Genomic DNA, 27900 nt, shown 5'->3' with positions numbered 1-27900 from the left:
TTTATGTTTATGTACCTTGACACTAGCGTTATCAGCTTGTGATACTCCAAATTTCCTTGGACGTTGGTGCTGGAATATCACCGATTGGGACACAGCGCTGTGGAGACGAGACAGAGCTAACAACACAAATTTCATGTGGCCAAAGTACTTGCTTAAAAGACAGTAACGTAGTTGGTTGAGAAATTTTAAGGGCAGGAAGTGTTGCAGATAGTTTGGTTCGAAATGTAGGACGACGTCGTTCGGCTATTACAGAGCCATACATGCTGACTGTTCAGCAAATGATTGCACACAGTTCTCGAAAACCAGTCCTCAGAACTGCAGCAACGGCTAAATTGGACAAAACGGCAACGCATTAAATGTAGAGGGTGTTTCTAGGCTTGTTTCCATACAAAATTCAGCTGCATCAACTGCTTACGGTTTCACTGATGCAACTAAGAAAGATATTTGTGAACGACACGCTGCAAATAATTGATGTTGGCAACATTGATGCAAATTACATATGGTTTTCCGGTGAGGCGCATTTCCGCGTTCATGGATTTGTCAATAAACAGAATTAGCGCATATGGAAAACAAAACATTCGCATGTGTATGCATCACGAACACTTTATTCACAAAGAATGACTTTACAGGCAGCTATTTCCAGCAGAGCGACCATTGGGCCAATTTTCGTGCATTTTATTACGCTATGTTTAAATATTGCCTCAATTTGCGGCCCTATTTGCATGGAGATTGTATGGCCAAACAAAATGCCTTGGTTACTTCATTGCACATGTATGGTTCGTGCAAGATGATGAAAGACCTCACTACATTGAACCTTGTTTCTCGTCACCCGGCTACCCTACTGTGGCCTGGTCTATTGTACACATAATGGAATTGCTATTAAAAAAAATCTAGCAACGAATTGCTTAATTTTCCCGGCGATTAAAACTGCGTATATGACGCCATCTGTTATGATATTTAATTATTAAAATTTTTTTATATTTTTAATTATTATAAATTAGCAAAAATTTTAATTTTGAGGGTAAGGATGGGCTTAATTCAAAAATTCTACGCGCAAATAACGAGGAAAATCGTCATTAACTCCAACCCAACTCGAGATATGACACGACTCCATTTATCTCTCCATCCCATCAACCTGTAATCACCAAAATTTAATAGCATCAATTTCCTTAATTTCAGAATGTTTCGACAAGAAGCATAGAAGCCATTAAGCTTCAAAGAGGGTGAATAAAATTGTGCTCCTCCCACACACACTAACATCCATACATACAGCAAAAAACCCACATATTTTTTCCATTTCTCGACCTTTCTAGGTGTCCTGAGTCCAAAAATTAAAATATTTGGAGAATCATTTTTTCACCGATCGCTATGCTTTTCCTCTGTTATATTCGTAACCCTACGTTTTGCATCAGTCTTGTTTCGTGTAACACGGTTTCGCTTAACACAACACTTTTTTGGAACGCAACTACCGTGTTATACGAGGAGTACTGTAGTTATGTTGATTAATTTAAATTAAGTTAAACAAAATATATTCATGGATAACGTCTGTGACATTTGTAATAATTTACTCGTCGTGAATTTGATATAGACGAGTAAACGAATTCTGTCCTCGATTGTGTTGCCTTATTCTACGACACCAAACCAATGAATAATGTGTAACAATTTTTTCATCCTCATACAGTCATTTTCTCCTGAATAATTTATATAAATACAATTGATTTGAACATTTTCGGTCACATATTTAAAATCTTGACTACCGTATTTATGTACGATCAAATTTTGCTAAATAGTGCTACTCTCCCACCAACGAACGCTCGTGTAAACGGATCTTTTAAATAAATATTAAGTAGAAAGAACCTCAGAACCTGTAGGGCAGTGTCGTGTAATAATTAACTCTTAAAAATGCATAGATCTGATTCTTATATATAATTTTTATTATTTTAGGCACTTCAATTCAGTTCCAGACTTTATTTCTAATTTTAGAGTGAACGAATGGTCGCGCTAAAGTTTGTTTATTTAGCTGAAGTTTGTTTATATTCCTATTTTAATTTGATATTCTTTATCAATTTTATCGGTTTTTAAAAGCGCTCCATACGTTTTACACTAAATACTTCTTCTCTTTGTTTCTAAATACTTCTTCTCTTTGTTTCGACTAAATTATATGCTGTAGTTCTTCTTTTACTGAAAAAAATTATAAAATCTTTATTAGTAATATTTATTACCAAAATTTATGTTATAGAACCGTCATGAGTTTCTTGCTTTATAAAAAACATTTCTATAGTGTCAGGAGCTTTCTCTGTATATAAAATATTGCAACATTTATGACACTTGAACTCCATATAAACCAAGAGAGAAAAAAAGGAAGAAAGATGACACTTCAACACTGGGGAAAGATAGAAGGATTACTATAGACTTTGAATGTTTTATAGAAAAAGTTTACATTTATAGTAAAATACAATAACTAAGAACCCGGTCCTCCACATAGTTTAAAGCTTGCAATATGTATTTTAATATTTAATTGTCATAAGTCATATATTTTCTCTTCTGCCTTCATACAGTGATGTCATTATATTAAAATTTCATGCTAATGTTAGTTACTTTCATCCATCTTTCTTTGCGTACTCAATCACTTTAATATTGAATTATTATATATGGAAATAAAATTGCCATCTTATGTGTTTCAAATAAGATGACGAATGCATTTTTACAAGCAATTACTTTATTGTGACACGGTCACAATGCCGGGCTGCAATTTTTAATTTAATTTTTTAATTTATTAAATTTAAAATATGTGCTCGCCACCTCAAATTTGTATTTTCTTGCCCCTGTACATCATACTTTTCCTGTTCCTAATAGAGTCCTGCTGGTCATCTATCTAACTCTTTTCAGAGGGAAATTTTTGAATTAAAATAACGTGACTTCCGGTTCAAACCGGAAATTCGTATATGGTTAATCAACACCTTCTGCTCCTGAGCTTCCGTATCTGGTTTCAGCTTTCATCTCTCTAACTCTCATTAAGGACAGAGTGGCAGATGGAGGACAGTAAAAATTTATAGGTCTATAATTTTTTTCAAATTGCAGCCCAATAATTTGTGAGAAATGTCTCTATCTTTAAATTTTTGATCAGTTGTTTAATATCGAATAATAATTTAATTAATCAAATAATTTGAAAGAAATTTCAAGAATTAGAAAATGTCTAAAGTAACGAAAAGATTTCGAAGGCATTTACAGAAACTGGCTGACCTCTGAAGACCTTTTAATTTAATTTAATATTGAAAATGGATGTTTAATTCTAATAATTCTAAAACAATAAATCTAAATGTTTATGGAAATCTTTTTAAACCAGATTAGTAGATTATTTGTTATTTTATTTATCAAATAATAACTTACAATGTTTGATTTAATAAATAAGGTTTTCGTTTTTATAAAATTAGTTTAAAGAGATAGGTAAATATGAACAGTCGTGAAAAATAATAAAGCTATTTATTTTCATCATAATTATTCAAACATAATTAATATTTAAAGCAATTCGTCTCTAGACGTTCAGTCCATATTTGCAAACCTTTCATTTTGTGGACGATCACAACTCTGGTTGTTCCAGATCAGAACTCTAAAGACGGCTCAGAATAACCTATAACTTCAGGTTCTTAAGTCTCTTCTGTCACCTTACAGCGGTACGGTATTGCTTTATCATGGCGCAAGATGGTAGAAGGATGAGGTGCTAAAAAAGATGGTTCTTTCTAGCCTTACTACACGGCTCTGTAAAAAGATGCCCGCTTTTGAGTAGTCGCTTCACAATAGATCACCAAATTAATTTGTTTTTCCGATTGTGAGCAACGTTCCGATGCTTAAAATTTAATCAATGATTGGTACTTTGTACGGAATAAAAATGACGAGTTAATGTTAAAGGTATAAACTGGCTCTTATGTAAAGACGCGACGAACTAAGACTTCACATACAAATACAGGTACTAGACACTTCAATGATGCTAAGCAGTTGTTTATATTTTTCACTTTCCGCAGAATGCCGCTAGAATCGACCTTATTTATCAATCAACCATCGTAATTAAAACATAGTATTAAACAATAATTTATTAGTCGAACTTACCAGAAAATAAAGCAATAATTTATACCCATATTTTCTCCATCTTCAATGGTCTGCGGAAGATGCACATTTAAGGTTTCGGGCAAAATTAAACAAATTAATGCTCCCAATATACTTAAAATTCCAATAAAAGTAAGTGGCAAAGTCCTTTGGTACGTCGACTAAACAAAAATTGAATCTTGTAGTAGAAAGGAAAAAAGTTTTTTTCTAAAAGTATATTTATGAGCGTCAATATTTACTCACCAGAAGTAATATATATGGAGCAGAAACTGCGGCAAGTACACCCATTAAATAAGGTAGAGCCAATGCAGAATTTCGTAAAGATGTGGAAATAATTCACAACCGTAAACGAAAACCAAACTAAATGCACCCGATATAGCAGCTTTGCTAATAGTAACTAGAATTATACCAATCCAAACGTAATCTGAGGAGAAAAATTTAGTATATGAAAACAAAATGCGCATTTATCCACAAGTTTACCTACATTTTGGGAATTATAAAATTTAAATATTGAAGACAGTATATTTATGCTATGGGTCTATGTCGCAAAATACTGTACATAAAAATTACCTGGTGGGAAGAACATCACAGCCAAACATCCCAATCCGGCAATTCCCATCGACAAGAAGAGACTTAATCTTCTACCAACCTTATCCATAGCTATCATGACGATCAGAACTCCTGGTATTTCCGAAAATGAGTTAATGGCATTTGCAAGATAATCGTCGATCTTCATGTTCATCGCGTTGTACACCAAGACAGCATATACCAAACATATTATTGCCCAATCGAAGCACAGAATAAATTGTCGACATCTCATATTTGGGTATTTTAACAGTTCTAAATACGACGACGAACTCGACGTTTGGCTTTCGCATCCTTCATTCTGGATTTAAACACCTTAATTAATCATGTAATGAAATCATAGTTTGTTAAGTAATAAAATGTTACCTTTTTTTGTTGTTGGAATTTCTTTAGAAAATCCTTCTCGATTCTTTTCTTATTAAATTTAGCAATTTTTTGAACGATTTCTTCGGCTTCGTCGATGCGATTTTGGCTTAAGAGCCATCTCGGTGACTCCGGAACAAACCTGCAAATATCGAAATTATAAATCATTTCAACATAAAAATATTACTTCACATCACTTTAAAATTCAGTCCATTGTGATTCGTAAGCGTTGTAGAAATAAGTTGGGTTAATTTAAAACTTTATGTGGCCTAATTGATTTGTGTTTCTCGTTCTTTAAATATTATTTTACTAATATTAGTCTATTGTGAGTATGGCCATCGATCAAAAAAAATCACCCCCAAACATCTTTACAATTTTGGACTCAGGAGACCTTAAAAACGTCGAAAAATGAAGAAAATTTTTGGATTATTTTTGTATGTATGGATGTTAATATGTGGGATGGCATAATTTTGTTCACCCTGTTTGAAGCTAAATAACGCCTGTGCTTCTCAAGAAAATTTTAGAAATTTTCGACAAGAAGCACAGGAGTTATTTAACTTCAAACAGGGTGAACAAAATTGTGCCATTTCACATACTAACGTCCATACATACAAAAATAACCCAAAAATTTTAATATATTATTAATAGAAAATTTCTGCGAGAGAATCGCCTTTGTTCAGTCGAGCGTTTTTTTCACCGAGCCTTTTTCTTCCAGAATTTGTGCCGAAATTATTCGAGTACCGACTTACCTGTTGTATTTCGTTTGTCATTTTTACGAATGATTATTTAAAAAGTTTAATAACACTTATCTAAAAATGCTTAAATAAACTTTATTAAATATGAAGATTGATATATAAAAACAAAACACAGTGAGTCTTAAGAGCTAAAGTCTGAAAGCAAGGACGACACCCGGTTGATAGGAATGCTAGGACAGGGAAGAAACACATTCTACTATCAGTTTTCATTAAAGAAAACCTGACGAAACCCACAAAACAAATTGAAAGTTTCAATCCGTGGGCAAATTTTAAAGGACACACGTTCTTACTTGAATAAAAAAAAAAATATTCGTATTGTTAAACACAAGATCGTGTTGTTAACTCAATCACTTGGCTTTTGACTCCACCTTTATTTAGTTGATACGGTAACTAATTTTACACGTTTCAGGCTTTTGTCCCTCATTAGTCAACTTTCGTTCTTGTAATGTGTTCGGTGTCCATAACGCTGGCTGAGGTACACTAATTTCCTTTTTCTTTTTTCGGTGGTGTTTAGCAGTTTCTAACAGTAGCTTATTGTCAGTCGTAGAGAAACCGTGTTGTGCTAGATTGTTTAACAATACGAATAAGTAATCTAGCACAACACGTTTTCTCTTCGACTGACTAAAAAAAATATTCAATAACAGAGTTTACACTTAAAAATTGTGATAGTTTGTACAGAAGATTTCCCAAACCGCGTTAGAACGAAACCAGAATTCGTGTTGTACGGAGGATATCTTCAATTTTACAATCGTGTTAGAGCGAAACCATGTTAAATAAGTACCGTGTTCTTCGAGGATTACCTGTATTATATATTTTTAGATACGAAAATCATCCTAATAGAATAATTTTGATAAATATTATTTAAAATTATAAAAACGTCTTTTATGTATACTAGTACAGTAATACCCCGAACTTACGCGATAGGTGGGACCAAGCGATAACCGCGTAAGTCGGGGTATAATTTTGCATATAAATACATACAAATTATTTTTAATTGGGGCCTAAAGAAAACAATAATTTAGAAAAAAATGTTTAATAAAATCTTAGATAATACATATGTATAGCAAATTATATTATTAAAATCGTAAACCGAAGTTTTTTTTAACTCTTTCCGCCCTCTGGGCACTAAGAGGGCCTCTTTTAGAAGGCCCATTATGGGTTCGGCAGGGCCCACAATGGGGCGACCGGGTGGTGAGGGACGGGGCCCGACATATCCGAACGGACCACCCCCCGAAAAATTCCTGGGGTTTATTCGACCCGTTCGGATTCGATCCCTGGTCCCCTAGAGCGGTAGGCTGCCACCTTGACCGCTCGGCCATCCGGCCACTTGTAAGCCGAAGTTATTTGATGTAGAAGGCTTCATAAAATCAGCAATTCTCGATCAATCTCGGTCGACCAATCAGCGATTCCCGATGGTCGTAGCTTTATCGGAGGTACATAGGTGGTGTGATGGTCTGACGACCATCACACCACCTATGTACGTACCTCCGATAAAGCTACGACCATCACACCACCTGCTGATTGGTATCAGCGGATACGCATTCAAATTCCAACGGTCGATTCCTCAACTGTCTTTTTGTAACGGCTACCGTTACCAGTTTTTTTTAAAAAAGGCGGGAATGTGTTCCTGCACGATTATACCTCGACAAACACAAAATAAATTGAGCTATGCGTCGATTCTGCGCGACACGTCCGAACATGTAAGCTGAACAATAATGTGTGGGAGTGAGTAATTAAGAGTTGCGTGGCGCCCAAACAAAAGATAAATCGACGAGATTTGAAAATCGCGTAAGTCGGTGTAGCGTAAGTCGAGATATTACTGTACATTGTTTTCATTAACCAAAGTTTATTTAGAAAAGTATAAAATACTTACCGCCAATAAGCCAAAACTGGTATAAACGGAATACTGTACATAAGTGTTATATAAAACCAATCTCTTAATAAATATGCTATTGCAGTGTATATGATTAGAGCCACAGCAAAAATAGTTGCACAGATCATTCCTGTAACACATCGTTTATCAGGTGTAGTTAATTCTGTAACTATAAAAATGTGTAATGTTTACTAATAGACTTATAACTGATTCGATTTAGCATAATAAAAATCTTTTAAAAACTTTACACAAAATAAATGGAGTAAGATAACACGAAGAACAAGTAAAGCCTAAGATTCCTCTATATATAATGTACGCCGTGTAGTTGGGTGGGTAACAAGACACCAACCCGATCAAAATAGTGGAGAAGAGCATGATGAATAGACACGGTTTCCTACCCCACCTGCAAAATTATTAAAGGAAAGTAATGTTAGATTGTAACAGATAAACGATTCAAAAAACTGCGTTGTTTTTCATACTTATCGCTGATAAACCCGATCCAAAATTGACTAATGACACATCCAATAGCTAGCATAGAGTTAGCAAGGGCTATTTTCCATTCTTGACCACAAACGATATTCCACTGGAAAATACAAAATGATATGACAATTTTTACAATACAAATGTTGTTTTATTGAAACATGCTTTAGTAATAATATTAAATATAAATGTATATACAGTATGTGTAATAATTAACGAACCACCTTTAATATCTTAAGGTTTTGTTTTAAAGCTTTTCAGATGCGTTATCTTCTAGTCCATTGAGAACACTAGAGTTTTCTCGGTAATTTAAGCAAGTTTAAAGCTTTCGCGGGCATACGTAATCAGTTTATTAAATTATCAAAGCATTATCTTCATTAGCAAGTATAAAGTTTATAGCAATAAAACATACTGAGATACAAAGAAAATCCGGTTAATATTACCTTAGGTAGCCAAGATGGCGGCTCGTCTCTATTTCCAGCAAGGAAATAGTGGGCCGCACGTTCTAACCTAACCTAACCTATTCTAATAATTTGGTTGCTAATAATTATGGTAATTTATTAGAATAGGTTAGGTTAGGTTAGAACGTGCGGCCCACTGTTTCCTTGCTGGAAATAGAGACGAGCCGCCATCTTGGCTACCTAAGGTAACATTACCCGAAAATCCATATAAAGATAAAACTATGTATAAAATGAAGCAGTATTCATGGATTTAGTCTCCTGAATGTAGTTTTACTACTAAAACTAAAACTCGGGAACGTGACTGAAACATGATTAGAAGTAAGCAATAAATAATTATGAATGATTTGAAAATTTTAAGATAATTAGATTTTTTTTCGAGTTAAGCGTTATTTAATGAATAATGTACCTGACCTATGTAATAAATAAATTTTCCTTCAAAAAACTGAATTTTTGGACGCATATAATAAAGTAATGCTATTTTTATAAATTATAATTTTAAACCTGTAATTAAAGATTTCTCTAAAATGTACTTTTTTGTAGCCTACAGACATTAATTGGCTTATTTTTAAAAAAAAGTTTCCACGAGTTGCGTAACTTTCCTGGCTGTTATGAGATTTACTTCATTTACATCAGTAATTATTCATTCATCATAATTTATTATTAATAATATTACAAAACAATACAATATAAATCAGTATTACGAAAAGAAAACAATTTCTCTGTTACGGGGAGATAATACAAGTGGTTGGAAAGTGTTACACGTTAGCAAATTTAGAGTATAAAGATAAGTCATGGATACTATATACATCGATATTGTGATTGCATACATAATGATTCATCTATAATAACAAAGACAATCATTAATTTTGATTTGTAAAATAGTATTTTTCAGAGATGAGATTTTAACGAAATAATTGTATATTTTGTGTAGATTCGTTTTACTGAGATTGTTTAAATTAAGTTTGAAGTCGAGTGATGAATTATAATTGCATATTTGAGATATTTTATAATAGTCAGGCAAACTAGAAAGTTCTTGACAATTGTGAATTAGATGATGTAGTGAAAATTCTTCAGAATTACATAAAGGGCAATAAGGTCTTGATAAGTCAATATAAATATTATTAATAAAAAGAGTATATTTATTTAAATGGAGTTGAATTATTAATCGTTTTACATTTAAACTAACTGGTTGTGACATAAGGTTGTGAGGACGGAATTTGTAATAAATCAATATACCACGGGTGATAAGTACTCTGATATAATGAATTTTGATCTTTGATTATTGCTTGGGAAATTGCAGAGTTTATTATAAGTGAATATCCAAATTTCCAATCATGAATGTTATCTTTAAATAATAACTCCGATACACCAAAAGTATTTAGGATTCGTAATGCCATAGATGTTTAAATTTCCGAATTTTACTTTGATATTTTGTTGATGTAGATATATTATAGTATTATCATTTTTAAATTTAATTCTATAGTAAAATTTTATTATATTATTGTTGGGGCCAGAAGCACAAGATCATCAGCAAAAAGAACATAACGAAGACTCTACTTCCTATTACAATTCCATCAGTTGATTCAGTAAAAAGGCGATCGATACCTATAAGGTAAAAGTTGAATAAATAAGGACAGAGAGAATCACCTTGAAGAATTCCACGGGATAAAGATAAAGTTTGAGAGATGTTATTGCCTTGTTTTATCTTGATATTATAGTTTGGGTATAGTTTTAAAATTGCTGAAGCAAATCGGGTACTCGCACTACAGGATTTCAAATTGTGAACCAACAGAGGAACGTATATTGAATCAAATGCTTTTTGAATATCAATAAAGGAAGCATATATTTTCCTATGTTCTTTTAAAAGATAAAGTTAAACTATCATTAATAAGGTAAAGATTGCAAATTCGGTTCCCTTATTTACAGTAAATGCGTATTGAAATTCGGCTTCTAATCCCATAGTTTTATTCCATAGCTTAAATTTGTTTGCAAAAAGTGAAGTAAAACATTTCCTTATAGTAGATAACAATGCTATCGGTCTGCAGTTTCTAGGAGAGGAATGATCACCTTTTTTTATAGATCATCGTGAGAATGGCCGAGTTCCAGGAATCGGCATAGGAGTCGGATTTTTATATCATTAATTATTACAATTTAGCAAATAACTTAATTTTCAGGGTAGTGGCGACTTTTATTTAAAAAGAAGAAGAAAACTCTAAATGTTAATAACGAGTAAAATCTTCATTAAGTACGATCCCACTCGACACACGATCCCCTCCATCTCACCATCTTCTCGACCTTTAACCACCAAACTTTTACTGCATCAATGCCCGTTATACACAAGCTATCATGCCAAATTTCGTTGGTTAATCTTTACCCCATCCTGATATATTAAACGAGATAAATGCCAATAGGCAGAGGCACGTGGAATTTTTCTCTTTCTTTGACATTTTTAGGTTTAAGAAGTCTCAAAACGTGGAGATTTCAAAAATCCGCAAAGTCGAATTTGACACAATTCCAATATTGTGCCTTGCTATGCATTCATAACGGCCGGGAAAGTCAAATTCGTAGAAAATTAAGAAATCCAAAGTTCTGAACAGTACGTAATAAAAGAATGAAACAGGATTCTAAAGCAAGAAATTGTTTGATTTTATCTACTTCCGTCTCCGAGAATATTTGGAAAGGGATTTCCCCATATAAAAGCATTAATTTGTATCTCCATCTTCTGGAATTTGCAGCATAACCAAACAGGTTATAATCAACCAAGTTACATTTTAAACATTTTTTAGAATGTAAGATAACACTTAACTGTTCACTTTATGTCTATACTTTCATAATTTTAAGGGCTAGAGATCATTTGTAAAGAACCCTTCCCCTCTCGTTCGGAGAAATTTAGCCATTAGAAGAGACATTAAAGAAACATAAAACTCACCTTAGTTATTAGCGTATTATAATAAATCGATCTATCGTAATTCCATCCGAATTTGCAGTCGGTCACGGGCCAACTTTTATTGGAAGACGACACGTTGTTAATCAGGTAATCCAAAGCCACTTTAGTGTAGTTAACGTCGTACATTTTACACTGACTCGGTTGCCATTCTCCTTCTCTCTCCTCCCAAGGGATACTCAGATTCTTGACCGCATCCAAAGCAATCCCATGATCATCCAATTCTGGTATTTTGCACCAATGTTCGGGAGTGGCGAATACAAAAACAAAGCTGAGCATTATAAATGCGAGAGGAAAATTCGTAGGTATTAATAAAGCGAGGTATAAAAAAATCTGGTATCGTCCGAAGCCTCCCAAAATGCGTAAAACATCGTCGAAATCCATCTTCTGACAGACTTTCACCCTATCGATGAATTTGTATATGTACAGTACTGTTCAGTATTACTGTACTGCTCACATTAGAACCCGTTTGCAATTATACAGCGCATTAAAATTACAAAGTACATGTGCAACAAGTATCAAAATGTTCCAGTGTAGCGTGAAAGCAAGTGAAGAAATGTCCTTGTAACGTCCTTTTTGAACGTATTTCCGATTTCTGATTTTACAGGCTGTTTCGAAATAGCGGGACAAACTTCGGAAAATGATTCTTCATAGGAAAATATAGAAAATATCTAGCAATCAGTTGCTTAACTTTCTCGGCAACATTTAAAACTGCGTGAGGCGCCATGTGTTATGACATTTCATTTTAAAGAATTTTATACTTTTAATTATTATAAAACGGAAAAAAAAAAAAGCTTAATTCTGATAATAGGAGTGAGTTTTATAATAAAAAAGTTGTAAATGCTAATGACAAGTAAAATCTTCATTTTTTCTGATTACCAGAGATACGACACGAGACCTCCTCTACCTTTAACCACTGAAATTTAATAGCATCAATCTCACTAATACACAAATTTCTCTGCAAAATTTTAGAAATTTTCGACAAAACTCACGAGAGTTATTAAGCTTCAAACAGGGAAACAAAATCGTGTCGCCCATATAGACTTATACGTGTAGAAAAAACCAGAATTTTAATTTTTGTTAGCATTTTACGATGTTTCAAGTAGGGATTGCAATTGCTGGATCCCTCATCCAGCCATCCAGCCGGATTCAGCGCATTCTTCGGCCTGCTGGATCCAGCACCAGGTGCTTAATCCAGCGCTGCGGATCCGCAAATACTCAATTAACTTTCTAAATAATGGCGCAAAAGTCTACGTTGTCGACGTTGCCGCTTTGCTATGTGCGCTATCGCTCGGCGGCGAGAGTGACGTTCAGGGCCGGATTTACATAAGGGCATTTGGGGCCTGTGCCCAGGGCCCCCACAAAATAGGGACCTCCACAAAACTAAAAAAAATTATGTTTAAACATAATTTTTTTCTATTACCGCGACAGCCTAGTGTAGTCTAATCATGAGGGCAACAGGCAGAGAAAACCAAACCCGGGAAAAAACCTATGAAACATCGGAAAATTTCTGGAAAGAATTTCACATAGGTATTTTTCAGTTAAATTAAAATAATTAGTTTTACGCTATAAAATATATGTATGTTTACAATAACCTTATTTTTAAATGAAATTTACAATTTCCTAGTTCAAATCTAATTGAAAGTACAGTATTTTATGTAAACTTTCAGAATCATCAAATTTGCCTACTCTTAAAGGGGGGACCCCCACTGAATTTGTGCCCAGGGCCCCGGGATTGGTAAATCCGGCCCTGGTGTCGTTGCCGTTCAATCCGGCACGTGCTACACCTCCACTGTACAGTATTACTGTACTGCTCACGGTGTAGCACGTGCCGTTCAATCCGGCACGTGCTACACCGCACTGTCCGCCCTTTTGCCTCTGCTGATGTAATTGCCAGTTGACTTTCCGCTCTCGCTAAATAAAGTGTCTTCGCGCTAAATATAATAAGTAACTCCTCTCCTTGTCCTGGTGTATAATTCTAATTTACGGTCAGTTTGTGACGTCAATGAATCACGTGACGGAACAATTTATGATTATTTGATGACCCTGAAACCAACTAACGTAGAGGCAGAAAGGGCCTTCTTTGCAGCGGGATATATATACAGTTCATTAAGAAGTAGGTGGGGAGACAACACCATCAATATCATTTGTTTCTTGAGATTCTACTTCCAGAAAAGTCAAAAAATAAATAAATAAATAACAGAAGTGATTGATTTGATTTTATTTAATCCTTTAAAATACTTTATTCAAGACAAGACTAATATTTTATAACTTCTACTCTAATTCTATTAAGTTAGAGTTTTTAACTTTTATTTTATAAGTGGTTAGTGGGCTAGGCTATTGAGAAAATTAGTGAGAAACTGAGACTACCTAGTTAGTTAAATAGTTAATTAAATTAATGAGTATCAGTATTTTAGATATATGATGATATGAATGTATGTGATTGCTGACTACGAACACAATATAGTACCTTCGACGATATAGTAGTGATCGTCGAAGACACTATATTGTGTTAGTAGTCAACAAGAATCAAGCGCGACACGGTTTCAAGTCATTAATTAAATTTATGTGATTCATGATTGTGATAATAATAACTAACTACTAGACTACTACTAATTACTTACTGACTACTTTACTAACACGAATAAATTAAATTAGTTATAAATAACTATAGACTGATATGTATAGCCTATATAAGAAAACTGGTAAGACCGATAGCCACTAGCCACTGATTATCCGTCCCTACATTATTATAATATATTAATATAAATTAATTAGTAGAATTACCTTTGCTATTGTTTAACTTAAAGATTAAATGTTTAGTTAGATTATAATGTAAAGTTAATTATTTCTATCTCAAATGTTAAACCGAACCAAAGTTAAGTTTACTACCTAAATGTGTAAAAAAGTTTTACTGATTTATAGTGACCAGTCTAAATAACAAAAACTTCTTAAGTATTTTAAAAAAAAAAATGTTTTATTTCTTTAAAAAAAACTATAAATTGCTGGATAGATAGATAGACAGATAGCTAACACTTTATTGCATCGAAAATATATCTGCGCTGGATCCAGCTGGAATGATGTTGGTCCAGCAAAAATCCAGCTGGATTGAAAACACTGCTGGATTGCAATCCCTAGTTTCAAGGTCTCCCGAGTCCAAAAAATGTAAAAATCATGGAAAGGGGGCTCAATTTTTGACTGATTTCCATATTTTTCCTGTTATATGTAACAGCTGGGAAAGTAAAAATGTGTGAAGTCCCAAAAACGGGTTAACATTAATTATTTATATTAGAAAATTGTTAAAACGAATGTAGAAAATCGTCCATTGTTAAAAGGGACAAAAGCCGATCAAAGATCGTATTTGACGCGTTAGTCATTTGAAACCGCGACGCATGAAAAAAAAGGAGAAAGATGTCGAAAGACAAAAAGGCCTAATGTAAAATAAAACGCAATAATTGTAATGAGTAATGATTGTAGACGAATGTCCTCCAGTATAGATGGACCTTTGACAAGTCGCTCGTATACGAAATTTAGATCATTAAAATTAGGAAAAAGGGAAAAGTTAATTATGAAAAGAAACTTCATATCAAAGCATTGAATTTCAAAAATCTCTCAGACTAGATGACAATAGGGAAAATATGAGCGCAAGTTTCAAAGTTCCATCAATTCTTTCCATCCTGAGTAAACGGAGGGTGTCAAGTAAAATTCGTCGAGGCGGCTCTTTCTCGTGACTCGAACAGGGGTCGTTTTTCGCTTGGAAACAAGCGAGGGACCAATCGAGAAGAGAGAAAGGAAGGACGTGGAGCCAATCAACATGAACAATACGAAAAAGGGAGATTGAAGTAATCGCCGAATTGGAAGGACAAGAGACTTTTCCGAGAGGTTTCAAGGGAGACAAGAGGTGTTCCAAGGTGTCCATCGAAAGGTCCGCCGACGCCAACCGACGAGTCGCTGCACCTGCCGCTGCCCCGGGGCCTTCTATCGAGCGACGATAGGAAACACATCGGCACAAAAACGTTCGAACGTTCATCCTTTGTAACGATCTGTGTATAGTGTGAGTTGTTTTATATTTAAATAAACGGGTTTCTTTGTGAGACACTTATTGTCTGTGTCATCCTCCCTCACACCCACACGCAAACGACCCTAGACCATCCTGTCGCGGGATTAACGCGGGATTACGCCCCCCTAAAGGTCGGCGAACTTACAAATGTATATAATCATATAGGCTGAATCGGGCGCTTTTTGAAGAAACAAATTCCTTATTACAGTGTCAGGTGGTAGGTAGATTCTGTCACATCTCTCTTATTAACTTTCTTAATAACCCATAAAATGTTTAGGCCTATTATTCGAATTTAATATCTATGTATTATGCAAATGTGTTCTGTCCTCGATCATCACTATATTGGAATTATAAGTTAATATCATAAAAAATTACTTTCATTCGCATACATTTCATAATTCGCTGTTTTGCAATTACTTGTATGTGTTATATTTACGGGAAAAAATAATTACTATATTCCTCTGTATAGGGATAAAGTGACAAATGTGTTTTCTAACGTTAGCTGAAAAAGTTACACCTTCATTTTCTATAATAACAGACGTGTTATATAAATTGAAGACGAACGTCTTTCGCAATTTCACTCTTCTATAAACAATAAAAAATGTATTTGTACAATACCGTAAATGAATAAAACACACAAGTCATCATCTATTACATTATTTTTTTTCGCTGTTAAGAGTGTCTCTTACACAATGATTATTTAAAGTTTCGGATAAAGCAATTCTGTTGATACACCTGTAATGTGTAGTTTCTATCTCAATACATTTGTGTTGCTACACCAATAAATGAAAACTACACAGACCGAGCGTTCTTCTCCTGTTGACTTTGATCATTAAACAAGTATTTATGAATAATTTTCACAAGCCAAAAATGAATTCTTTAAATTATTTACATATTCTATCGCAATGTCGCTAAGAATAAACTTAACTTGTATCAGCTTAGTGTTTGGATAAAACAACATTAAGAAATATTTTTATATTAAACACTATAATGACAGTTTTCTCGAGAGGGTTGAAATGATTTAATTTTTGTTTAATAAATTAAGACATAGTCGCTCTGGAAACATTTTTTACTTCCCTAGACGATCTCAATTTTTTTCTTTTTGTTCTAGAACAATTTTTCTTTTAGATGACCGGACCTTTCTTTAGAGGCTACTCAGCCATCCAATATTAAAAAACAGTTCTTTAAAACAGGGTTAATCCAATTAAAATTATAAAAATTTCTTAAAAATTGGAAAATGGGATCTTACGACGTCTTTTCTTACATCCATGTCCATGTCCATCCATGATTTAATTTTATTAACATGAAGTATTCTTTAATTTTTTAGACTAAACATTGACATAAATTACTAAATTAAAACGATCACGTGCGTGTCCAAACAATGCCGTAACTTCTAAATACTTAATGGGCATTGACGGGATTGGACATTTTTCAGTTTTGAGTGACTTTAGTGTAATGCTCGTAGATGTTTTACTAAATATCACATCTTGAAAAATCTATGTATGATCTCATATCTAAAAACACACTTATTGATCCAGTAAAGGATAATGGAATGTTTTGCTACCAAATTGTTAATAGTAATCATATTAATCATTCCAGATATACAATTTACGAAAATGTTTAAAATACAGTCATTGATACTTTTATCTTAATGTGAAAACAAGTCAAGATTTTTGCGTTCCAACAAATTATAATCGGAAGTTAAGACAGTCAATCTGAATTTCCATTTAAAATAATTATGGATTGAATTGAAACTATGCATTGAAGAAAGAACGTAACATCAACCATTGTGTTAAATATAAAAATCATATACAAGTTACTTTGAGAAATTTACAAGAGAATACAAGATACAAGAAAAATTTCTATAAAAGTCCTTTTCGACTTTTACTTATCCCCGCTGTTACAGGCCTATGTAACACAGGGAAAGTGTGGTCATTGGTCAAAAAATGACCCTTCTCCGAGTTTTTATATTTTTCGACTCAGGAGACCTTGTAACGTCAAAAAATGCAAAAAATTGTTTTTTTTTCTATATACAGTATATATGAATGGGGGAATATTTCTGTATATATATGTGTGGGGGCACGATTCTGTCCATCCTCTTTGAACCTTAATAACTCCAGTCCTTTTTGTCGAAAATTTCTGAAATGTTGCAGGGAGATTTGTTTATTAGGAGGAGTGATGCTATTAAATTTTGGTGGTTTAAGATCGAGGGGTAAGAAGTAAACGGGGTCATGTGTATCTCCAGTAGAGTCGGACTTAATTAATGACGATTTACTCGTTACAGGTAATACAGGTATACTCGAGTTACGTCGTTCTCGATTATGCGTCGTTTGTCAAAAAAGTATATGGAAAAATAAAAATCAAGTTTAAGTCATCACGTGGTTTCTATCGAGCGAAGTTTAAGTCATTTTATTCGACTTTACATCCGTCCGCCACAAATATTGAAGTCGTAATATCACTTAAAAGGCGTTAAAAGCACATAAAATCATATTAAAATATGTACATTTACAGTAAATGTTAATATAATCACCATAAATCCTAGAGAACGAAACATGAAAACATGTGTTTCTGTGTTGTCTTATTTAGCGGTCTTTAAGTGCTCATTATTGGCGTTTTCACCGTAGTTTCGACTTACGTCACCTCTCCTGGAACCAATTACCGACGTAAGGCGAGGTATACCTGTATTAGCATTTACAATTTTTTATAAAGCCCATCCCTACATTCAAAATTAAGCTTTTTGCCATTTATAATAGTTGAAAATATAAAAGGTTTTTAAAATAAAGTATAATAACAGATGGCGCCACCAAACTTTTAAATCTTGTCGATTTGTTATAATCAGGGCTATGGAGTCGGAGTTGTCAAAAATCCCCCGACTCCGACTCCTTTTTACTTTCCCAACTTATGTATATAAAAAACGAAAAAGTATTTGAATCATGTCACATTTGACTCTCCCAGTTTTTTGCAAATCTATACGCTCGGAGATCTTTCTAACCCAAAAAATGTCAAATAAAGGGGAAAAATTCGCGCGTCCACGGGCGTATGATGGCGGCTATTTTGTTTAATTTCTTTATTCTGTTCTGAACTATTCAACAATATCTCAGAACGAGTAAAGTTTAAGAAACAAAATTTGGCACAGTAGCGTGTGTATAAAAGGCATTAATGCTATAATTTTGGTTCTTAATTAAAGGTCGACAGGGTAGAGACAGAAGGGGTCATGTGTCATATCTCCAGTGTAGTCGGACTTAATGAATATTTTACTCGTTATTAGCATTCACAATCTTATAATATTATCGAGATGGGTTATTAATAATAATAGTAATAATGATAAGCTCGGAGTTCAAATGGTTAAGAGTTGAAATTTGGTACACAGTTAGGATACATCATATGAATGTACACTAAAGGGATTTTTCGAAATTCCTCTCGCGGGGGGAAGAGGGAGAGGGTTAATAACTCCTGCGTTAAACCATCCGACTCCGATTCAAAATCGTGCCTCCCACACAGTCTAACATTCGTACATACAGAAAAAACACCTGAAATCTTTTGCGTATCTCGATATTTCGAGGTATCCTGAGTCCAAAAATGCAAAAATTTGGGGGGTGGGATAATGTTTTGACCGATCGCTACACTTTTCCTTTATTATAGGCCTATATAACAGCCGGAAAATTAAAAATTATTGAATACATATTTAAATATTGACACATTTATATATGTCATTACTTAGAGGAATGTTTTAGCTTTGAAATAAAAAAATTTCTATGTTGTATGTTTATTAGAACTATATTTATTGATGCTAATATTCTGAGGTCACGTGATGACGTCAGAATTTTCGGGCCTACTTTGTTAACAAGTCCGCCCCTGGTCGAAGTCGGAGTCGTGTAAAAATCTACCGACTCCACAGCCCTGGTTATAATTGTATTAGTAGCTTTACCAAAATAAGATTAGGAAAGGAATAATAAATGACTTTTCTTTCTATTTTATGACATATTTTTTAAAAATAGCACATCTTTGTAGTAAACTTTTATTGTATAAGTTCTAAAAAATTCTCAAAAATTATGAAAAATTTAATTTTAAAATTGCTTCACCGATGATCTAATAAGCTTATTATTCTTAAACAGGTTACATCAAGAGACACTTCCGACATTATTTTGCGTTCCAAATCCATCACCATTGGTGGGAGTGAGTAGAAAGAATCCTCTGCAGCCCTCACCATCCAATAGGAGAAATAAAGAACTCCAGCAGGTAGGATATCGTTTTATCTATATGTATATATGACAATATCATGCGGAATACAGCATTTCAAATACATCTTTTCTACCTATTCTAAAGTAGTGGAAGTACCATATCGAAGTCAGCAATTTTAAGAGGATTAATTAATTGTACATCAAAATCTTAGCCATCCCAGATGAAGCCCCATTGCAGGAGACAGTTTCCGTGTCCAGACCCTGTTTATAGACCTTGGTTACACTGACATTAAAGACACACGCTAGCCTTCCTGTCCTAGTATTGTAGAATATTTGTTCGTGTTGTCGAGATTCCGGAAGTACCGCTATAGGGAATACCTAAGTAAAACTCTACCAAGATGGATAAATAATTTTAAGGCTTTAAAGTATTTTATTATTTAAGAAATAAAAGTTAATCGTGCAATTTTAGGTCGTATTAAATATAACTTTATTTCACTGTATAACAGATTTTTAATGCTTATAGATTAATATAAATCATGAAAAATACACTGTCCGATTTACAAGTCTGAATCTCGACAGCAAGATACCGAGAAAAGTTAACAAAAAACTGTATGTTCAGTTTTCCGTAGGATATAATGGCATTTTCACTGAAACTCCATACTGTTTTAAACACAGGCTACACAGCAGCTTAAAACAGTATGGAGTTTCAATGGAAATGTGTTTTCCGTAGGAATAGGAACGTTAAATAGAGGGATTGTTTGACTGTTGACGCTATTCAAATAACGGTATTCTGCCAAAATTTGCTTGTTTATGAAATTATTTTATGAATTATGAAATCTTCAATGCCGAATATTATGCAGTGATTACAGTTTATCAAACACGAAAAATAATCAAGAATTATCACAAAGTATTTTTGTAATAATGGAATGATTTAAATCATTATTTAGTAAGAATGAAAAGAATTTTATAAAGAGCAAAGATAAAACAATTCCTACAAATAATCGAAGGTAAATAATCGGCGATAAATAATTTATACTAATTTCGATATAACACTGCATTAAGATTATCTCTAGACAATTTAAAAATACCGTATTTGCTTTCGTAAAATGAAATTTACGTTAAATACAGTATCTAAATTTCTCATTCATTGATTTATACATAAATGCAGTCCGAATTGACTTTTATGATTAAAACGACCTTTACGGGGGATACTATAGATTACTATCTATGGAATTTCGGGACTTTGAGTATATATCTAAACTGAGGGGACCGAGACGAGTTCAACGATACCCTACTTTTGGACCGGAGACGAAAAATAATAAAGTTATAATACTTTTTTCGGCGATCGCGCGATGATAGGGAGTCGCGTCGCTCTCCGCTAAGTCGTCCTCGCTATCGCGATCGGGAGTCCCGTCGCTTGCCGTTAAAATTGCCTTTAGTAGACGTTTCCCCCCCCCCTTTTTTTTACTTTGTTCAAGAACTACCGTGAATCGATCACTAGTTTAGCACATGGCGGCGTGTGGTGGCGCCCATACGAGAGGTCAGTCGGGCCGCCATGTTCGCTGCCATAAGTAACATTAACCGAAATGGCGATCGCACGATGATCGGAAGTCGCGTCGCTCTCTCCGCTCTCGTATCGCGTGTTTAACCCTACTGGAGATGACCGTAGTCCGACGTCATGGTTTGCAGACTTTACCGCAAGATGGCAGTACTAGCAACTATGGTGCCGTCTGCATGAGAGCATTAAAAAAGTATGGTAAGTGAAAAAGTATGATAACTTTTTTATTTTTCGTCTCCGGTCCAAAAGTAGGGTATCGTTGAACTCGTCTCGGTCCCGTCAGTTCAGATATATACTCAAAGTCCTGAAATTCCATAGATAGTAATCTATAGTACACCCCCTTTACGTAACAGACGGCCTAATCCCCTAAAACATTAATATTTCCACTCGGGATTGGTGGAACCAACAATTTTGAAACTTGGCAGGGTTATTCACCTGTAAAGATTATGATTTTAGATAAAATTTAATTTTCTATCTAGAGTTTAAGGGTTTTATTTTATTTTCGAAGTTATTTATGTTCAGAAATTAAGCACCTAAGATGCATGCAATAAATTTTAACTCCTTCCTTTGCTAAATTAATGATTGATTTAATTTTTTCATCAACGAAATTAGTCATAAACGTATACTTTAAACCACGATTATCTAGTAATTATTCTGCATAAGATGTTTAACATTAATTATATAAATAATATAGGACCATTCCTCATAACTGAAGAAGCCCACGATGAACGAGATCATCAATATGTTTAAAAACGAAAAAATTCGCGAAGAAATAGAAGATTTGGTAAAGAACATCGTTACAGATTTAATTTTTCTTGAAGATAACACTTTCGAGTTTTCAGCTAAAGAATACTGCAGTAAGATAATTAATGGAGCTCTACTCTCAGCTGAAGTTCAGACAGTAGTGGTGAAACCATCTCTACCTACCACAGCTCCAGTTGCATCCCATTTTTCTGAAGCAAAAGTATTATCAGTCGAGACAGAAAACGAACCTTCACATCGAAATATATCAACAGATAATCCTGTAAATGTAATAGAATGTGGAACCAAAAACCAATCTCCCACAAATTGTGGGCTTTTCGTGGAATATCCATCAGCAAATATTGTGAAAACTGATTCAATTATACAAGAGGAAGAGAAAACTGATCCTGCGAATGTTGTAACTCATCAATTCACATCTGAGCCGAACGTGGACAAAACGTTAGAAGTGGAAGCGAGAAAACGACCGACAAAAATAAATACGAAACTAAAAAAGGACCCGTGCAACATAGTGGAGTGCGAAACGAAATTCAACAAACATCTCGAAGAATTCGTCATCGATGGCGAAGTTAAAGCGGAATTCGAGAACGAAACAACACTAACGCGTAAGAAGAGAATTAAAATTAATCCGGACATCCTGGCCAAAATAGAAACAGCAAAAAGAAGAAAGGTTCTGGAAAAACTGCTAGCTAGACCCAGCGAGAAAATAAAATGTCTGCGTGGAGAGATCGAGGATTACCAGCCCGAAAAAGAAAAGTTATTACATCCGAGATCGAAAATAATACAAGAGAAAAGTCAGATTAACATATTCCAACGTCCCATTTGTCAATGTACTTCAAACTGTAATTGTGAAGAAGGTTGCAAGTATGATTCACCATAATTAACTGATGTTGCAAGATTAATTCAAACTACTTATCATTAAACATCACAGTTGAAAACATCTAAATAAGATAAAGATGACAAAAAAATTTCACAATAATCATCATAAATTGCAAGATTAATAAACATCTATCACATTTCATGATATTTTAAGCGATATCTATATCAAATCAAAATTCAAACTGGTGTCATTTATCTATTAGATTTATGGGGTATGTATAAAGAATAGGTGTGTCTGGGGAACTTTGTATAAATAAATGACTTTCTATTTAAGTGTTAGACACATGAAGAAAACTGAAAATTCCAAATGGACAGCATCTTGGTTTCATATAAAATGCCACCGACTAGCATCATTAGGTGGTTTTATCCACTCCGCCACTGGTGGGTGTCGGATGTTGGGATAAATCTCAACTTTATATGTATTCCTCACTTTTTAAATTAAGAAACAAACTTTAAACAAAATTATATTAATTATTCTCTCTTCAATTATTTTACTTCACTATTTGATTCCATTTAATAAAATTCTTATGAATCACTTATCCATTCTGTTACTGATTATTTAATTAGTAATATTTTCTATAACCAAACGGCTTGAACAAGGATTGCATTGGTAATTTTAACTAGCAAAACTTGCTTGTTTTTTAAATGAAAGATTTATGCTTTGTTGAAAGATGTTTTGGGGAATAAAGTCAAGTACAACTGAGATTTTAATATTAATTATAATTAAGAAAAATTACGAGTAGGTCTACTGTTTGTATTTTGATTAAAATTGGAAAGATAAAGATTTTTGGAGCCACGAAAACAAGTTATCGTTCAATCCAACATTACTTTGTATTTCTTTCATCAAGCATTGTTGTTTATTGTTGTTGTTTGTTAACAAATGTCCAAATTACCTTGGCAGTTTAGGATCACAATGATGAAAATGCAAAAGTTAATTTTATTATGCTGACACTAACATTGTAATAAATTATATGCTTTAAATTCACTTAAATATTTAGTTTAAAATAAACAAAATTGATTGAACGAAAAATTTAATTGAATTATTTAGTTTTATTGCTTTTTATCTTTTTCAAAATACGATTTATAATACTCAATCGTTTCTGTTGTGGTTCGTGGTTTCACAAACTCCAAAGCCTGCATGAAGTGAGACCAAGTGATCTGTTCTGCATTAATATTTTCATTTAGTGCCCTCAAGCCAGCTTCGTGACACAATGCAACAATCTGAAAATGAAAGATAGCGTTAAATATAGACTTTTTCTATTGTTAACAATATCATTATACAATATTGTCATAAAAAATTTATAATTTAGGATTTTTCAATTTACATGTTTTTGTTGTGTTTCTATATCTTTTAAATATTAAAGTTCTTCAAATATTTTACAAATATTTAAAAAGTATGACTTTTGTGTATGAACATATATTTAATCTACAGAAAAAATTTTAATTAAGTTCTACTAAGTATTTACATATTATATAGCCTACTTTGGATTAACATAATATAAATACATAGATTTAATTAATTAAAACTCGAGACAATTATAATTAAAATTCATCAATTCAGAAATAACAGAACAGAAGAAACACTAAAGTACAGTAAAAGTGTCTTGAAAATTCATCCCTTTTCACATCTTAAGACTGCATAATGTAGTCTGAGGGGGCTACCGCAAAGTCATCCTTTATTTTGAGATTCTCATCTGTTTCAATAGGCAAAAAAAAAAAAAAAAACATTAAAAATCCCTCTGTTTTTCAACATATAGCTATTCTTTACACAACATGGCATTCTTACAACATAATTTTGTACTGATATAGTTCAAAAATTGGGGATATTCCCATACAAAATGGTTTTGCTGTAATATGGTTTGAGTACTTCACTGGACAAACCATCAACATTTATAAGTGCAAACCCATTATTCTATATTTTTTTATTCATGCAATCGTGTGTCTCATATTTTCCCACATATTTTAGAATATCGAAATTTGCAATGTTGTTTCATGTCTTTCGCCCAGTTTTCTATAATGAGAATTGATCCTAGTTTCTTATTCTAGCTTTCCTATAAACCAGATGTTGCTGTCTTTGGTGACAACCCAAAAGACTGTTGCAGTGCTTTATTCCATAGATTAAATTTTTAATGATCTCTTAGGCAAATGCAAGCAAATGAAAATATCATATTTTATGAAAAATGCAGAGAAAAATCAAGATTAAGGTTGACAGAAAAGCTGAGATACTGATATTGTGCTAAAAAAACTATCCTCATTTTATGTTGTTTAGCACTGAAAACAAATTAATATAGTAAAATCTGCATAAACTGGAATCTCAAGATATTTGAATATTTTTACCAGTTTGGTAGGTTTCCATTTTGAACAGATTTTTTTAACAAGGAAAATTGCTCCATTCCAAAGAAAGTTTTGCATTTAGACAGGTTTCCATTTTATTCACATTCTGTTTTGGACAGGTTTTACTGTATTAATATGAAATACTTTTGTTAGCTAATTATTGATTGCTTATTAAAACAATCAATAATTAATAAACATATTTCTCTGAAATTATAAAAAAGGATAGCACACTTTTGCTAACTTTTGAAATCTAACCCTGCGTTTTATACAGCTTGGATTTGCATAACACAACACTTTTTTAGAAACTAACTACCGCATTACACAAGAGATAACTATTTACACAAATAATTTTTTGTATATTGAGGTAGATGACAGTCTCAAAATAGAGACTGACTCTGCCATTGCCCTCCTAAGACTACATTATACAATCTTAAGGTGTAAAATGGGTTAATTAAAAAAAAAACAAAGAACACTGAAATACCTCAGCACCAGAAAATCCTTTTGTATGTTCAGTTAATAATGAGATGTCTACATCAGAAGATGTAGGCTGTTTCTTTAATTTAATTTCTAATATTTCTTTCCGACTACTTGCATCTGGTAATGGAACATAAATTATGCTGTCTAATCTTCCAGGTCTCAGTAGTGCCTAGGAAACATATCAAATTAAATATATATAAATTCTCGACTTTTCACAATTAAATTGTTATATTTTAAAATTATTTCTATAATAAAATTTTCAAATTCTTATATATGCTATATATAGTAAAACTTAATATGTAAACATCTAATAACCCAATTTTTGATAAATGTGAAATGATCTGCTGGATTATATCACTGACTGGCAATGCACCTGCACAGTATGCACTCTTTCATACATTTCTTTTTTCAAACTCTGCTTAAAACTTGCCAATTTCTTTTAATTAATGTTCTTTACACCAAAAAATTTCATCATTACTCACTGTTCTATATGGCTAATTAAAGAAGATAAAAGAACTGATAATCAAACTTATATGCTGATATCAACTTTCTACAGTCTAATGTAATAATAGGCACATGATATAAATTGATGATCAAATTATAATGTTTCAGATCATTTATGTTTCAATTTAAATTTTATATAAATTCCTGATATATCAGAGCACAGTAGCACTCTATATTAGAGCTCAGCCACACATGTAATGTTAAGTGCCAAATTTGACAGTTAATATCTCCAAGACCAATTTGAATGAAATTTTAGTGTATGCAATGAGGACTATAAAAGACTCGAATTTTGAATAAATTTTGAAATAAGTAAATAAATAGTGGACAATCATTTTTTCCCCTATTTACAAGAAGAGCGATTTGTGGGTGCGCCTGGAGGTGGACAGAGTTGCACCTCCCTTTTTGTTGGCTAACAGGTCGGTGAGACCTGCCCACGTCAAGATGGCGGGTCTGATTCGTTACGCATCACGCGTTACGCGAGTGGAGGAAGTTGATGTGAATGGGTCCGACGATAGAGCGACGGCGGCAATACTTGAATAAATGACATTAACAACAAATACTAACAACAACAATTTATTAATGCTAAAGCTACATCTACAATAGGGGCGAGCTACCATTGCCTCTGGTTTGGATACGCGGAGGGAGAGTTTACACGAATTTGGGAGAGTCGTACCTCGTGGTCCAAATTGGTCTTGGCACAGGGTGAAGATATCCTCAAGTATCCTTTCGTTTGCCGACGGGACGCGCAAACAGTCTAATGGACACTACGTGACGGATCCCCTTTCCCACTCTCGTCGCCCTTTTATCGTCTCGGGTCATGTTTTGCTTTTTCACCAACCAGCGTTATTTGAGTGTTGTTTCTCACGATTCATGTTTTCTCCGTGGGAACCAAACAATAAAACATTTTATTGCTAGCGTTTGGTTCCATCGGGTTCGAATTTTCACAGATTATAGCAACACAAAGCTACTGAAAAATCTAGGAGTCTGCTTATGATCAATAGCTCTTCCAAGAGCTGATAACCACTTTTGTGGTCCTTTTAAATGTTTTATTTAAAAATATTGAGCATTTATAAAATTACAGCCCATCCATTTTTTAAATTTTAACATTTCATTGGTCAATCAGCTAACACATGACATGACGTTTTGCAATTACTTTTAATCTATTAATTAATACAATCCTAATGATTTAAAAATAGAATATTTATAAAAATAATGTCTCATTTTACTTTCCCAGTTCTTATGTATACATAAGAAAGGAAAGCATTGGAAATGTGTCAAATTTGACCTTCAGTTTTTTGAAAATTTCCACATTTTGAGATATTTTGTCTACTATTATTCTGTATATAGATGATAGAATGTTTGTCTCTCTCTGTTTTTAGCTTTTTGCCTGATCTGCATCAAATTTTTCATATTTATTCCAAGACTTGGAAAAAAATCTGCAGGCTATCACATGACTATCATAAATATAGAATTGTCATGAAAACTATTCTCTTATGAAGTTATTGATGTCTGAAAAATACTTGAAATCTCATTAAAAAAAACTGGTAAAACCAAATTGAAAAAGTTAAGCTCAGCAAAAACAT

The 27900-nt window shown here is 33.3% G+C and overlaps 3 protein-coding genes across 4 annotated transcripts in view; 1 reads left to right on the top strand and 2 right to left on the bottom strand.

Moving 5' to 3' along the window:
- Nucleotides 1-2126: 2126 nt before the first annotated feature.
- Nucleotides 2127-11949, bottom strand: LOC136974692 (beta-alanine transporter-like). Its single transcript, XM_067269634.1, has 9 exons — nucleotides 11551-11949; nucleotides 8160-8263; nucleotides 7929-8083; nucleotides 7681-7849; nucleotides 5056-5194; nucleotides 4675-4990; nucleotides 4398-4528; nucleotides 4108-4265; nucleotides 2127-2181 (listed from the first exon to the last, which is right to left on the bottom strand). Exons 1-9 carry the CDS (start codon nucleotides 11947-11949, stop codon nucleotides 2127-2129), a joined length of 1626 nt encoding a protein of 541 aa, XP_067125735.1.
- Nucleotides 11950-20780: 8831 nt separating this feature from the next.
- On the top strand, nucleotides 20781-23087 carry LOC136974676 (uncharacterized). Its single transcript, XM_067269618.1, has 2 exons — nucleotides 20781-20813; nucleotides 22059-23087. The coding sequence occupies exon 2, from the start codon at nucleotides 22089-22091 to the stop codon at nucleotides 23001-23003; it is 915 nt and encodes a 304-aa protein (XP_067125719.1). The 5' UTR covers nucleotides 20781-20813; nucleotides 22059-22088; the 3' UTR covers nucleotides 23004-23087.
- Nucleotides 23088-24032: 945 nt separating this feature from the next.
- The window catches only part of LOC136974652 (ATPase family gene 2 protein homolog A-like), a 67607-nt gene continuing 63739 nt past the window's right edge, over nucleotides 24033-27900 (bottom strand). For both annotated transcript variants that reach the window (XM_067269581.1, XM_067269583.1), the window contains exons 14-15: nucleotides 25818-25982; nucleotides 24033-24223 (exon numbers count right to left, since the gene is read on the bottom strand). In XM_067269581.1, coding sequence (XP_067125682.1) covers nucleotides 24053-24223; nucleotides 25818-25982 — 336 coding nt within the window. In that variant the 3' untranslated portion in view covers nucleotides 24033-24052. The remainder of the gene's footprint in view (nucleotides 24224-25817; nucleotides 25983-27900) is intronic.

The sequence above is a fragment of the Centruroides vittatus genome, unplaced genomic scaffold (assembly GCF_030686945.1).
Source record: "Centruroides vittatus isolate TY-2023 unplaced genomic scaffold, ASM3068694v2 contig_352, whole genome shotgun sequence".
Classification (NCBI taxonomy): Eukaryota; Metazoa; Arthropoda; class Arachnida; order Scorpiones; family Buthidae; genus Centruroides; species Centruroides vittatus.
Note: the sequence above shows the minus strand (reverse complement) of the source record. Positions and strands in the feature narration are given on the sequence as shown.